The sequence below is a fragment of the Miniopterus schreibersii genome (genome assembly GCF_964146895.1).
Source record: "Miniopterus schreibersii genome assembly, chromosome: 4".
Taxonomy (NCBI): domain Eukaryota; kingdom Metazoa; phylum Chordata; class Mammalia; order Chiroptera; family Miniopteridae; genus Miniopterus; species Miniopterus schreibersii.
Window position 1 is genome coordinate 80242490 of NC_138105.1, and position 15507 is coordinate 80257996.

At 46.0% G+C, this 15507-nt stretch overlaps 1 protein-coding gene across 1 annotated transcript in view; it reads right to left on the reverse strand.

Annotated features, from left to right (window-relative positions):
• Positions 1-6071: 6071 nt before the first annotated feature.
• ADAMTS2 (ADAM metallopeptidase with thrombospondin type 1 motif 2) overlaps positions 6072-15507 on the reverse strand; it is a 152558-nt gene continuing 143122 nt past the window's right edge. The window contains exon 22 of the mRNA XM_081134337.1: positions 6072-9640. Within this exon, the coding sequence (XP_080990463.1) occupies positions 9189-9640 (452 nt within the window). The 3' untranslated portion in view covers positions 6072-9188. The remainder of the gene's footprint in view (positions 9641-15507) is intronic.

The following is a 15507-nucleotide window of genomic DNA, read 5'->3' on the forward strand; positions in this document are numbered from 1 at the left end:
AACACACTCCCCAACCTTCACTGGAAATGGAAAGTGAACTCCCAGAGCCAGAGCGAAGCTGGCTTATATAAACAAGTTCCCACCCCTGGTCCCTGATTGGTCTGTACTTATGCAAATGAGGACTCCAAATCGGCTCAGTTTGATTGGTCCAAAAGGCACTGTCCTGATTGGTAAGAATAGAGTCCCTCTGATTGGTAGGAGCTGTGCAGCTCCAATTGGATGAGGAAAACCTCAGTCCTATAGGTTGAAATAGGATTCCAGAAACTCCTTCCTAAGGGTTGGCTCAGATGGCAGAAACACAGTGTAGGCAGGCAGTTCAGCGAAGAGGCAGGCAGTCCAGTGCTGGCTTCTCTCTGAAGGGCAGATTGTGTGAAAGGTCCCTGTGTAGAAATGGCAGCTAGGCTTTGTTTTTTTAAAAAAACTGAGTCCATTTAGCCATCAGGAGCCTCTTAGTAGGTGTCTTCTTTCTCAGGGTTCACACTATGTTAATCACCTATCTTATTAATTTTATTTAGCTGTTAATAGAGGTGAAAAACACAAGCTTTAGAGTTGCATACAAGTCCTCACTGTACCATTTAATAGTTCTTCCCTCTGATCGTGAATAAGTAGCTTAATCTCCCTGAGGTTAACCTCTCCTTCCATTCCCTCGAATGTGAAATGGGAGGAATAAAGTAGACAACAATGTGCACAACATGATGTCTGGCACATAGGAGGTGATGTATAAATGACTGCACTTACCATTTGAAGCTGGACTAGAAGACATGGAGGCCAGGAATGCATAGAACACACACACACACAGAAATATTTCTATTTTTTTCTGGCATAGTTTATTTATTTTTATTGTTGAGAGTATTACAGATGTCCCCCTTTTCCTCCCCTTTGCTCCTTCTCCACCCAGTTCCTGGCCCACCCCAGGGCTTCACCACGCTATTGTCTGTGTCTAAGGGCTATGCATATATTCATATAAGTTCTTTGGTTAATCTCTTCCCACCCCCCCTCCCCACTTCCCTCTGAATTGTCTGTTTTATGCTTTCATGTCTCTGAACCTATTTTGTTTGTCAGTCTATTTTGTTCATTAGATTCTACATATAAGTGAGATCATGTGATATTTGTCTTTCTCTAACTGGCTTATTTCACTTAGCCTAATAATCTCCAGGTCCATCCACACTATCTCAAGGTGTAGAGATCCTTTTATACAGCTGCATAGTATTCCATTGTGTAAATGTACCATAGCTTTTTTTATCCACTCATCTACTGATGGGCACTTGAGCTGTTTCCAAATCTTAGCTGTTGTAAATAATACTGCTATGAACATAAGGGTTCATATATTCTTTCTGATTGGTGTTTTGGGTTTTTTAGGATATATTCCCAGAAGTGGGATTGCTGGGTCAAATGGCAGTCCCATTTTTAATTTTTTGAGGAACCACCATACTGTTTTCCACAGTGGCTGCACCAGTCTGCATTCCCACTAGCAGTGTCCTAAGGTCCCTGTTCTCCGCACCCTCACCTTGTTTGCTGATTTATTGATGGTAGCCATTCTGGCAGGTGTGAGGTGATATCTCATTGTGGTTTTAATTTGCATCTCTCTGATGATTAGTGACTTGAGCATTTTTTCATATGTCTATTGGCCATCTGTATGTTCTCTTTGGAAAAGTGTCTATTCAGGTCCTCTTCCCATTTTTTAATGGATTTTTTTGTCTTTCTGGTGTTGAGTTGTATGAGTTCTTTGAATATTTTGGAAATTAACCCCTTACCAGATGTATCATTGGCAAATATGTTCTCCCATACAGTGGACTCCCTGTTCATTTTGTTGATGGTATCCTTTGCTGTGCAGAAGCTTTTGAGTTTGATGTAGACCCATTTGTTTATTTTTTCCTTTGTTTCCCTTGCCCTAGGAGATGTAACAGCAAAAATACTGCTACAGAATATGTCTGAGATTTTACTACCTACATTTTCTCCTATGATTTTTATGGTTTTATGACTTAAATTTAGTCTTTTATCCATTTTGAGTTCATTCTTGTGTATGGTGTAAGTTGGTGGTCTAGTTTCATTTTTTTTGGCATGTACCTGTCCAGTTTTCCCATCCCCACTTATTGAAGAGACTATCTTTATCCCTTTTGTGTCTCCTTTGTCATAGATTAATTGACCATATAGGTGTGGACTTATTTCTGGGTTCTCTATTTTGTTCCATTGATGTATGTGCCTGTTTTTATGCCAGTAGCATGCTGTTTTGGTCACTGTAGTCTTTTAGTATAGTTTGATATCAGATAGCTTGATACCTCCAATTTTGTTCTTCTTTCTCAAGATTGTTGTGGCTATTCAGGGTCTTTTTTGGTTCCATATAAATTTTAGAATTATTTGTTCTAGTTCTTTGAAAAATGCCATTGCATTTTAATAGGAATTGTGTTGAATGTTTAGATTGCTTTGGGTAGTATGGGCATTTTAATGACGTTAATTCTTCCTATCCATGAGCATGGTATATGCTTCCATTTATTTATATCTTCTTCAATTTTTTTTCAATGTCTTCTTTTCTTTTTAAAAAATATATCTTTATTGATTTCAGAGAGAGGAAAGGAGAGGGAGAGAAAGAGATAGAAACATCAATGATGAGAGAGTCATTGATCGAGCCCACAACCCAGGCATGTGCCCTGACCAGGAATACAAACCCTGATCGCCTGGATCCCAGGTCGCGACTCTCAACCGCTGAGCCACGCCCGGTTGGGCTCAATGTCTTATTTTCTGAGTATAGGTCTTTTGCCTCCTTGGTTAAATTTATTCCTAGGTAATCTTTCTTATGCACTTGTAAATGGGATTGTTTTTTTAATTTCTCTTTATGATAGTTTGTTTTTGGTGTATAAAAATGAAACTGATTTCTGAATATTTATTTTGTATCCTGATACTTTACTGAATTTATTGATCAATTCTGATAGGTTTTTTTTGTTTTTTGTTTTTTAAGTATGTCTTTATTGATTTCGTAGAGGGGATGGGAGAGGGAGAGAGAGAGAGGTAGAAACATCAATGATGGGAGAGTCATTGATTGACTGCCTCCTGCAAGCCCCCCCACTGAGGACTGAGCCCACAACCCAGGTATGTGCTCTGAAGGAGAGTTGAACTGGGATCTCCCAGGTCATAGATCATTGCTCAACCACTAAGCCACACTGGTGGGCAGTTCTGATAGTTTTTTGGAGGACTCTTTAGGGTTCTCTCTCTATAGTACCATGCCATCTGCAAATAATCAGTTTTACTTCTTCCTTTCCAATCTGGATGTTTTTTATTTCTTTTCTTGTCTGATATTTGTGGCTAGAACTTCTAATACAATGTTTCATAAAAGTGGTGAAAGTGGACATCCTTTTCTTGCTCCTTATCTTAAGGAAAGAGCTTTTAGGTTTTCACTGTTGAGTGTATTAGCTGTGTGTTTGTTATATAAGGCCTTTACTATGTGATTGTATGTTTCCTCTATTCCCATTTTGCTGAGTTTTTAGCATAAATAGATACTGGATGCTGTCAAATGCTTTTTCTGTATTTATGGATATGATCATATTATTTTTATCCTTCATTTTGTTTATGTACTGGATCACATAATTGATTTGCAGCTATTAAACCAACCTTGCATCCCAGGAATAAATTCCACTTGATTGTGGTGTATTACCTTTTTAATGTATTGCTGAATTTTGTTTGCTAATATTTTGTTGACAATTTTTGTATCTATGTTCATCAGGGATATTGGCTTTAATTTTTTTGTAGTGTCTTTGTCTGGCTTTGGAATCAGGGTAACCTTGTAAAATGAGCTTGGGAGCCTTCTCTCCTCTTGAACTTTCTACTATTGGGATCAGAGAATATGCTTGATGTGATTTCAGTCTCCTTAAATGGACTGAGACTTGTTTTGTGGCCTAACATGTGATCTACCTTGGAAAATGTTCCATGTGCACTTGAAAAGAATGTATATTCTGCTACTTTGGGGTATAATATTCTAAAAGTATAAATTAAATCCATTTGGTCTAATGTTTCACTTAAGGCCACTGTTTCCTTGTTGAGTTTATGTCTGGATATTCTGTTTTTTGGAGTCACTGGGTTGCTAAAGTCCCCTACTATGACAGTATTACTGTCAATCACTCCCTTTATGTTCATCAATATTTGCTCTATATATTTAGGTGCTCCTACACTGGGTGTGTTTACAAGGGTTACATACCCTGTTGAGTTGACCCCTTTTATCATTATAAAATGTATAGGTCTTTGTATGATGTACATACATACACATATGTGTATATAAATATATACATATTTCAAACGTCAAATTTTACACATACATATGTGTAGTTTATTGTATATCAATTATACCTTAAAACTATTTTAAAAATTGAGTGTGTACTTTGTATCTTGCTTTTCTATTTAATTTTTCTATTAATTCCTTTATATTTTATTAGTCCACAGTGAAATAAAAATGCCAAAATTTTATCTTTTAGCACATAGTTTGTGAGCATGGTTCTAAGGATTTGCATTGTTGGAAAGATGGTCACTTTAGGAGTCACAATATAAGGTGTCCCAAAAAAATGTTTACACACTTTAACAGCTGATAACTCACTGAAATTTGAAAATGAACTATATGTTAATAAACATACTAAACTAAAGCATTGGTAACTTTCATGTACTGTGGGGCAGTCACACCCTGTCTTGTGTATTTTTATGTGTATTTGAGGTTGGACCATCTTGGGGCAGCCCCCCAGGGAACAGTGTGGAAGTCTCACTCTGACAGGCCAGCATTTCCTGGACCCTGCCTGTCCAGGCTACACTTGGTCATGAATGGATGTGAAAGTTCATACATAGGAGAGTTGAGGTAAGTGAAGACCATCTAGGACATGCATAATTTGGGATGTGCATTAAAATGTTTGGATATAAAATTATGGGAGTATGGATTATGAGTAATATCACAAAAGTAAAGAAACACCTGTATGGGGCCATGAGGTACAGAGGTAATATACTGGCCAGGTGGCCTCTAAGGCTGGGGCAGAAGCCATTGGATATAACCATGGCGTGGCTGCTCTGTGCCTGGGAGTCAGGGACTTACACAGTGCGCAGAGGAGGGAGTGGTGGCCAGAACCTCTGCAGTCACATAATTTAGCTCCTCTTAACCATCTGTCCACAAGTTCAGAAAGCACAGACTGGGTCTTCCTTACTGTTCCCTCTGTAACTCAGATGTGTTTTCTAAAAGAACCTCTCTGAGCTATTTGGTATGAATAACCTTTGCAAACATTTAGTCTCAGCCAGTGCTGCTTACTCAACTGACCTTCCTTCCCCATTCTGAATTCACACACACTTCCTCTTCTCTGTTATAAAGGACTAACTGTACTATGAAGACAGAGTCCCAAAAATTAAATGAACAAGATGAGAAATCTTGTGCATTTCAAAGCCACCTGCAGCCCCTGTCCAAACTAGTGCGATTTCTGCTCCTTTCCTCCTGCACTGGTGCATGTTGTTGGCCTCCCCCTTGGCTGGGGTATCAGGAGAACTCTCCTCCACCCTTCAGTCTTCCTTCTCCCCAACACCTGTTAGTATCAAAGGGGGCCAGAGTGAATGGATTTGTCTTTTATAGGTAGGGTTACCAAACTTAGAAAATCAAAATACAGGATTCTCAGTTAGATTTGAATTTCAGAGAAACAATGAGAAACTTTTTAGTATAAAAACGGAACATACTTATACTAAAAAATTAGTTATTTCTCTGAAGTTCAAGTTTAACTCAACATCTAGTATTTTTTCTGAAGGTCCTAACCACAGCAGAGGACATAGAATCAGGGAAGAGGAGGCGCCTGGAGTCTTCATCTCCTTGCTGAACTAAAGGTTTCCTTGGGAGCTGTGGGCTTAGTCATGTCACCTGGAGAGCTGACTGCATGGGCAGCTGGGAGGGGGATGGGTCCCCCTGGGTGCCTCTTGCCCTTTGCAGGGTCCTGGCTCAGTGCCTACTGGTCCCCTTCCCATTTCTTGTTTTTTTGAGGGCACATCCTTCTACCTGCTCAAGTTCAAGCTGGGAATGGGGACAAGTGCCGTCGAGGTAAGAAGCAAACGCAAGCACAATGTGCAAAAACACAGACATTTTGACTTTAATAAGTTATAAAATCAAGGAACCAAATTTTACTATACAGAAAACAAATTTATGGCTTGCTGTGATCAGTAAGATAAAATGTGATTGGAGTTCAGCACCATGATGGTTTTTGTGGTGGCTGCCTGTCAAACAGGAATACACAGTCATTTGATAGACTTTGCTATTAAGCACCATTTATATATTCCAAACAAAAGAACAAGCAAGAAAAAACACACACCAAGAACCTTAAAATATAAGTGAAATGCTTATATGTGAAATTCCATGGGTTTTCCAAAAGCAGTATATCAGAGAGCCAAGTCCCAAAGTGCTAGCACGAGTCTCCCTGTCAATGGGAGACTCTAAAAAATCAGCTGATATTTTAGAATTGTGGACAGAGGATGTCTGAGTTACATACGGTGTTATGAGACTCGGCTCGAATACCTGCTTGGCCTCCCCCCTGAGGCAGGAGCCCTGTACACAGGGATGGATGAACACTGGCTCTGGAAGCTCGGGACTGTTGCTAAGCCTGCTCTCCAACTGTCCCAAGTTCCGTGAAGATTTGCAGTTTCTCAGAGCTGGGTGAACACTGCGTTCCTTGGACAGAGAGACCTCTGAGGACTGTCTAGTTCTGGAGAGCTCTGGATATATGATCCAAGGCACCAAGGATAGCATGTGAGGCCATGGCCATGCTGGTCTACAGCGTCCAGAGGACCTCTCTTTCCCTCTAGCAAAACACAGGTACCCCTGGCAATGTCCCACCTAGGGCCTCTCTCCAAAGACTTCCAGCCCCAAGATATGCAGCCCTGCTTTGCCAGGATCTGGGAGTGGAGCATTCTCATTCTGAGGCCTCCAGGCTGCGTAGACTGAGTAATACCCTCTGGCCAGGGTTAGTCACCCCAAACTTCCTTTACATTCCAAGACAGACCCAAGCAAGAACTGCCTAGTCTTTCAGGCCATGAATAGTGCCAGGGGTTCTACCGCTGAGAGAAAGCAGAGAGACCTAGTTCCTAATTATACCGACAGGATTTACTTTATACCAAATCTTATTGAAGAAGAAGTTATACTAGGAGAGATGTTCAAAACGTTTTCTCCAGTTTGGTTTTAGGAGCCAGCAAGCTCCTTTAAAACAGGGACATGCATGAGCGTGTGTGGGACATGGGGGGCAGAGGTAGGGGGCAGGCTGGTCAGGGGACAGGATGGCTGGGCATCACCCAGTTGGACGGTGAAGCATTATCCCAGATACTGTTCTCACTATGTCCTACACCCTTTTTGTGTCCCTTAGACTACACACACAGACACATCCACACACATGCACAGATTCACACAGACTGCACCTCAAAACTCAATATAAAGGAGCCGTCATGGTGTTATCTTGAGCCTCAGTATTTTTGTCCTTATAATGGGCACTTAAACAAGAAAGAGTTTTCTAAGATCTATGACTGGCAAGAATGAAAAGGCTCTAGAACTTCTGTGGATATGAAAAGCCTAAGAATTAGGCCCAGCTAAGGAGCTAATGTGCCCCCTAGGTCTTATAATTCTGGGAAATTTAAGCTGCATGTTAATATCAAAGCAGGGAGATGTAAAAATTAGCCATTGCTTTCCCAACCACCCCCACTCACTCCCTTCTTATTTCTCTCTCATTCACATCTTGCTCACACACCACCATTCTGCCAAAGTAGAAAGGGTTAATGTTTTGGAAAGAGCAGAAGATACAGCAGGCTCTCCCCACCCCCACCCAAAGCCTCCCATCAGAGGACATGCCTTGCAGTTCCCTGCTGAAGCTTCTAAGGGACGAAAGTGGGGGCAGGGCTGGGGAGTTGGGAGGCTCCATAGGGCAAGCCCATCCCCCACAAGCCAGGCTGGTGATCAGAAGCAAACCCAAGCACCCAAAGTAGGTCCCTCCGCATGACCACCTGGTGGCAGCACTCCCAGCCCCCTGGGAGAGTCAGGGCCTTGATCACTCACTGGACTTTCCAGCACAGCAGCATGCCTCTCAGCCTTGCCATGTGCTTGGGGAAGGAGAGAGCCTCTTTGGGGAGCTGCAGGGCTGAGGCCAGGCTGGCCAGAGGGGACAAGCAAGGCCAGGGTTCATGGAGAGGAGAGAGACCTGGGATTGCACCCCACTGGCTTCTCCTCTCTCAGAAAACGTGACTGGCTGTTTAGATCAATCCTCAAGCCAAAGTTATAGGATTCCCGGTACTTTTCCGGGAAGAAATGGTCAGCGTCATAGCTCAGACATGGCCGAGATATTCTAGTGCAGCTGATGAGCACCAAATGGGTCAGTTGTCTTCCCCTAAGTCCTTAGTTGGCAAGGCTGTGTCAGGCCAAGCATGGAGACCAGAGGCTGCAGCCTGGCAGCTCTAGACCCTAACAGACTCCCAGGCCTCCTTAGAATATTTTGGGCTGATCTTTAAAGACTGAGAATTTTCACATGCAAATCTAGACTTCTAGTGAAAAAGCATGCTATGTGGCAGCGGGGCCCAGTTCTCACAGAGGCAGGAATGCTGGAGCTGACCCATAATTGGCAGCTCTCAGGTTGGTCCCGGTCCCCAGCTGGCCACCACACTCATCCTCACCACCTGCCTGGTCATTGAAGGCACTGGAGTTCCCAGCCTCCACCTCAGTGTGCTCATTTTAGTGACTGGTCAGTTAGTAAATAAATCACCATTTCCTAAGAGGCCCCATGTGGTTTGTGTCTAGGCCTGGGGATTAGAAGGAAATGTCCTGTGTTTCCAGAAGGGTTGTCACCACTGAGGAAAGGAAGATGCCCGGTTACTGCGCAGAAACTTGAGGCAAGTGCTTTCTTTCTCCCTCGCTGACAGAGGCTGTAGAACCTCCACATTCCTCGCTACCCCACACCCAACGCCGGTTCAGGACTTAGAACATTCTCGGGCTGGGACACCCAGGCGCTGTCCTCATTGCCACATGCTCACAACCGCGCGCACACACACATACACATATTTTTATGCCATTCTCCCTCTGTTCCTTCAAAACTTTTTGGACTTAGAAATTTTGGCTTCATCTCCATGACACAGGATTTGTCATTCCATGGAATATCTCTATAAGCAAGAAAAAAAAATGCTATTGATGCTACCTTTCCATTTTATTAGAACTATCCGAGCATCTCTTTCTTCCTCATTTCATCAATGAGCTCTTGGATTCTTTGATTTCTAGTCTTCTCATATGGGCTCGGCCGGCGAGGAATTAGGTTGGGTGGCTGGACCTCGTTGTCGAGGCCATTGATTTTGTAGGGTACATCAACTGCATTGGTTTCGGGGTGATCCTTAGTAGCATTGGTGCTGGAGGCATTGAGAGGCACCTCCAGGGGCGTGCCTGGCAGAGGCTGCACCTCCATGACTAGAGTGGGGACTGGGAGGGTGGGCATGAGCTCTTCAATGTCATTATGCTTCCCGGGCGGTGACCTTTCCCTGTCATCCACATCAGTGAGGTTGTCGTGCAGGTTACAGGACTTGCAGCACAGCTTGTTGTAGCCTGGGATGGAGCAATAGCGAGACAAGACTTCCATCCTACAGAACATTGACTTGTCACCTTGGCAGCGGCCCTCTGAAAGAGAAAAGTGGGACAAATAACCGAAGGACAAGATAAGGGAAACCTTGTGTCCCCACAGGGAGCAGCTTGCTGCAGGAGGCATTTGAACGAGCCCAGAGAGAGTGCAGAGGCAAGCGAGCTCACACGGAGGATCTGTGTGGTTTCCAGGCCGGAGGAGCGCCGGACCCCTGCCCTGGAATGCAGCACACAAGCTGTGAGCAATGATCCCTTCCTCCAAGCAGGCCCCAGCTGAGTCTAGATTTTTCAGTTCCTCAGAGCTTGAGACAGAAATGAGGCCTGTCTGTTCTCAGGGAGTGGTTCCAAGCTCATTTTAAAGAATGAGACTTAGCCGGATTTTTACACGTAACATCCCTGTGGTAACCCCAATGAAACTGGGTGGTAAAGTTTGGCTCTACAACAACCTATAATCAGTAATTGTAACAACATTAAACCTAAGAGAGCCAATTCCTAAAACCTGATAGAGCAAACCCCAGAGCCTTGGCTGTGGCCTTACCACACTCCTCACATCTGTTTCCATCCTCACTATACTCCCCAGATGATCTTTATTTCTGAGAAGTGCCTAAAGGGAAATTAAAAGTTACCCAGACTTGTGTGCGCTTTTTTCTGTTTGCCTCAGCATACCCGAAAGCCTCACGTCCTGCTCCATCCACCCCGCGGGCCTGCTGCACTGAGCTCCTGGCCATTTCCCAAGCAAACGGCTCCATAACTTGATGCCTTCACGTAGGCAAATCCTCCTGCCCAGCACGCCCTGCCCCTTCCCTCCTGCCCAGGGCACTGGTCATCCACAGTCCGGCTTGCATGGAGGCCTGACCCTCTCCTTGGAGGCCGCGTTGTCTCTCCCCACGCGGCTGCCCTCTCCCTAGCCTAGCTCCCACTCAGTCTGCAGCTATACCGAGTCACCCATCCACCTCCTCTTGTCTTCATTCCCCCCTCACGCTCCGTGTACTCCCCAAATTCCCATTCCTCTTCCCTTTTCCCTACCACCTCCTTCCACATACAACACAAAAATTCATTCAATATGAAGGAATGCGTAATATCACAAGGGGTATTTGATCTTGAAAATTCCTGATCACTGACCTCAGTGGGCCCCACTCTGCCTACTGTGTTTCTCTGCTCAGACGCTCTGCTCTCCACAGTGAGGACCCCAACCTTTCCCACACAAAGCTCTGCTGTGCCCTCCCTTCCCCTCTCTCCTTAGTGACCTCATCTCCTACTGAAAGCGAGGAAAGAGGGGAGGAAGGGCAGCCATGGGATGGAAACCACATCTACGGATCATTCTGTACATCCAGCACTATCTGCGTCCACATCTGAAGCTATGCCAGCCCATCAAAACTTCCTGCCATAGCAGACAAGCAGGCCCCTCCATTCAGGGCCCACGGTTCTGACAGTCACCTGCCGCGTGATCACTGCTCCAGCCTGTGATTTTCCCTACAGGCTGGTGACCACTTAGTTGGACAGCAACCCCAAACTCCCCAAGGTCTAGATTCATGGATGCAACTTCCTACTAGACACCCCCTAATCCCAATAGTCCCCAAGCTGCCTGAGATTCCACTCGTCCAGCCCAAGCCCACGACCTCTCCTGGTACCATCTGTCTCAGAGAATGGCCCTTCAGGTGCACACCCCATCCAGTCATCTCCAAGTCCATCAGTATTTCCTCCTACACCCTCTCAGATATGTTCACACTACCCTCTCTGTCACCTCCACACGCTGACTACACTGTGGTAAGAGCCTCCTTTCTACCTGCTTATCTACAATCAGAATGTTTTTCAACTGGAGATGTGATCATGTCACTGTCCCGAGTGAAGCCCCTGCATTGCCCCTCGTCGTTTTCCGAGTGAATACCTGTCCCTCAGGCCTCGGACCTCCTGCTGTGTTTGGTGCTCCTTCTGGCCACCAGACCTTTGCTCATACTGGGCCTCCCTCCCTCCTCCAGCTGCTCTCGTCTCATCTCTTCTCAGCTGAAACACATCTTCCTCAGATAAGCATTGCCTGACCTCTCGTAGGAGGTTAAATCCCACCAGAGTGTGGTCTCCGGGTGCCATGGGTCTCCCCTTCCCAGCGCTTCATCCCAGTTGGCAAATTCAGATTTAACTGTCAGATAAAGTGACTAATATGTGACTTGTTCAGTATCCTGAAAGCTCCAAAGGGCAGAGCACCGAGCTGTCGTTGAATGCTCCCTCCATCCCCAGGGCCTAGGACAGCGAATGGAAGGACGCATAAAGGTATAAATGTAAACACTATAAATGTGAATACGAGGAAGTCCAAAACAGGACATTTACGCATTTTGTAATACCAACGTCACAGGCAAGAACACACAGAGGCACCTTCCACCCGAGGTGGAACCAATTTGGGCTCTGAGCTTCTAAGTGGCCAAAATAAGGAGGAAGCATGACCGGCTTCAGGACCCACAGTGCGAAGAAATAAACACAGGTCAGCTGCTCAAGAACAGCTGGGTCTTCCTACCCTTGAGACTGCGCAACGGGCTCAGGACGTGGCGGGAGAAAGGTAGACAGGCGGTCGAGGGCTGTGGGCTGATTCCAGAAATCAAACTCGAAGATCCAGAGACGTGGCTTTCAGGGTTTAAAAACTGATAGATGAAGTCTTACACAGATTCTCAAAACATGAGACAGATGAGATCGGAGCAGTCTTGTTTGAAACTGACGGGTGGGAGGGGCTCAGAGTCCCTTTCCCTTCCTTCCCCCTCCCTGGCCACTGTCCCTTTCTGGCACGTGAGCTGTGTGAAAACCACTGGCCACAGACCTCAGGGAGACCCAAGGGAGCTTTTGATAAGACAAGGTGTAGGCTTTAATAGTCGGGGGGGTGGCAGGGGCCCAGGACGAGGGTGGAGCCTGGCCTGGCAGCACTGCTGGGAGTGGGGCCACTCCTGCCGCACAGCAATGCCCTCTCCTGTACTCATAACAAGGTTGATATTAAGCATCTTCCCTCACTTGTCTCCCACTAGGCTGGAATCCTGAGAAGCAGGCATCACATCAGTCTAAGGCAGGGGTTGCCCAACTAGGTCCTTGGGACAAGTCAGTCCCTCCACCTGGTTTGGTAAATAAGGTTTTCCTGGAACAGGCATGCCAATCATTTATTATCTACAGCTGCTTTCTCGCTGCAACGGCAGAGCTGAGTAGTTGTGGGGGAGACCACAAGGTCCCCAGTGCCTAAAATACTATCTGGCCCTTTAGGGGAAAAGTTTACTGACTTCTGGTCAGGTGCTTGGCGGTGTCCCCAGTGCCTAGATCAGAGCTTGATACTGTTGCTGAGTACATGGACAAATTGGGATGAGCAGTCCATCTCTCTGCCACTAACAGGCTGGTGACCGCTGAGGGCTAGGTGTCCCTGTCCTTCCTTTCTACCTGGTTTACATATTGGACTTCTGGGTCTGATATCCTTTGAACATTAGGCTGCATTGCTTTCAGTTTTAAAAAATTAAAATAAGTCAGTGACTATAAATAATTGAGAAAAAGCTACTGGCCAAGCGTTTGGCTATGCCAGTGTCAGCCTAGATAAATTTCAAAATAATCATTACCCACCGCTCTTAAAAGGATGCCAATACAATGGCTGTGTATTTTTAAGTAGCATCATTGAGCAGAGAGCCCTCCGTGACAAAGAAGGTGAAATTATACCACCAAGGGACGAGTGACACGTGCTGAGGGACTGACTTGCCCAGGATCTCTACCAAGATAATCACTTCAGTGTCATAATACTCAGACTTCAGCCAGTCCCAGCAGCAATGCACTGGCAAGACCTAGTGCCTTCCAGTCAACAAACCGTTGAGAGTAAACCCATTTTTCATAATTGAAGTCATCTGTGTGCCATTCCCACCATCTTGGCTGTATCTGAATACCACCTGTGTTATTATTTGCTTAGTAGTTTCCTCCTTTAAATTAACATTTTTTTTAATTTAAATTTTATTTTAGAAGAAAGTTTTATACTACCACTCATGTAAAACTAGTGTGGTAAATAAGGTGACCCTAAACAAGATACAAAGAAAAGTTTTACGTCCCCTTAAGTCAAATTGTAAGTCCTATTTTAATTCCTCAAATTCCAGGGAGATTCTCCTGACTGCAAAGGTCTGAGCTGGAGAGAAATGAGCAAGCGTGAGAGAGGCCAGGTTTCGTGCCAGTGAGCCCTTCTCCTGAGGTGGCCGTGAAGGGCAACGAGAATGAGAGCAGGGCTGCTGCATGGCACTCGGGCCACATTTACAAGCAACCGGAATCCCCTCTGTCCCCCACACTTGGGAAAAGGCTGGGGTGGAGGAAGCTTCATTTCCTTTTCTCCGTCAAGCGTAATGCACCATTTCACCTTTCAAAAATTGTGTGACAAATTAAAGAAGTGGGCGGGCGGCATCCCTCATCTGCCCACGCCCTCCATCGCCTGGGTGTCCCCAAGCACATGGCACTCTGGGTGGCCCGCAGCTCTAGCTGGGAGCCCTTGTAGTGGGGATTTCTCCTGATCTGTTCGGAAAGGAGACTGAATGGATGTGGTTCTGTCAGATAGAGTTGTCTTGGTCACCTTGTCTCTCTGGAGCTGGAATTCCTTTCAATGGCCAGAGCTCTGGGCAGGCTGGACTCAGCCACAACTACCATGACCCCCACCCTGCAAACCGACACCTGGGGCTTGGCACTGTGCCCTGAGGCCCATATCCGTGATTTATGGTAACCCCACATCATACTTTCTCACCGTCTCCCTCCTCCCTGCATGGGGCACCTTCACAGGAAAGGGAGATGAGATACCTACCCACTGGCAGGGCACCACTTGGGCACCAGGCGAGAAGGTCCCTGTTAGACCCTGACCTTCTGTCTGGTCCTGGTTAGCAAGGTGAATGAACACTCAGGACCTGTGGTGTCTGAGGGCACACACACTCATGAGTGTCACAGGCCAGGTGCCCAGAGCCACCACTGCCTTGCCTTTCCCCTGACTCAGACTCTCCTGGGCCAGATGGGCACCACTCCTTTCCTGAACAGAGAGCTGAGAGCTGCTCTGGGAGCCAGGGTGGTGGCCTGATGGTGGCTCAGGGCACAGTGACCTGGACCAGCACTGTCTCGGAGACTGACCTCGCTTGTCCACCCCATGGGCTCTGAGCCCCTTCCTGACTGTAGGAGCGCCAACAAGGAGGTGGGGACACAGACGGTCCTGGAGGTGCTTGTTTAGCACGAATGGTTCCAAACTCAAAATCATAGTGGGGTGTCTTTACTGGGGAGGGGGTATGTCTCAGTGGGAGAGGGACCCTAAGCACCTGTGTTTGGCAGGGGAAAGGGAGCAGTCAAGCCGCCTGAATCAGAAACCAAGGATCTAACGGGACAGAAGGGCATCGCAGCGCTATGCGCTGTCAGCCACGAGAGGACGCGAAGGAGCCAGGCCGCAGCGGGCCGAACCCAAGCACCCGGTTTCACTGAACTTTTATTGAGTTTATTTGTGGGCTGCATGACAGGAAGTCTTTCCAGCGTTAGTAAGAATAAAAGGTCATTTTCACAGTCACTTTGGCACACACTCACGTGGTCTCATAAAAAAAAAAAAAAAACACCGGAAAAGCAACGACAATGGCACCTATATAATACGTCATAAATACATACAAAACACTAATAAAATATCCCTGATAAACCAAAGTGCATATAGACAGAGAGAACAATGCCCAGGAGCGTATTGCACCTTCCCAGAGTCACTCGTGTCACTCGCATGGCCTAGTCAAAGTTGAAAGTTAACAGTCGTGAGAATTAGTATGCGTTACACACCGAGTATTTACATAACAGTAATTAGTGCCAGGAGGGCTGGTGGCGGTGGCGGGGGCTGCTATTCACAGGTGGGCAGTCCTGGGGGTGTGGTGGGAGTGACGGCGGGAATGCTACACGGG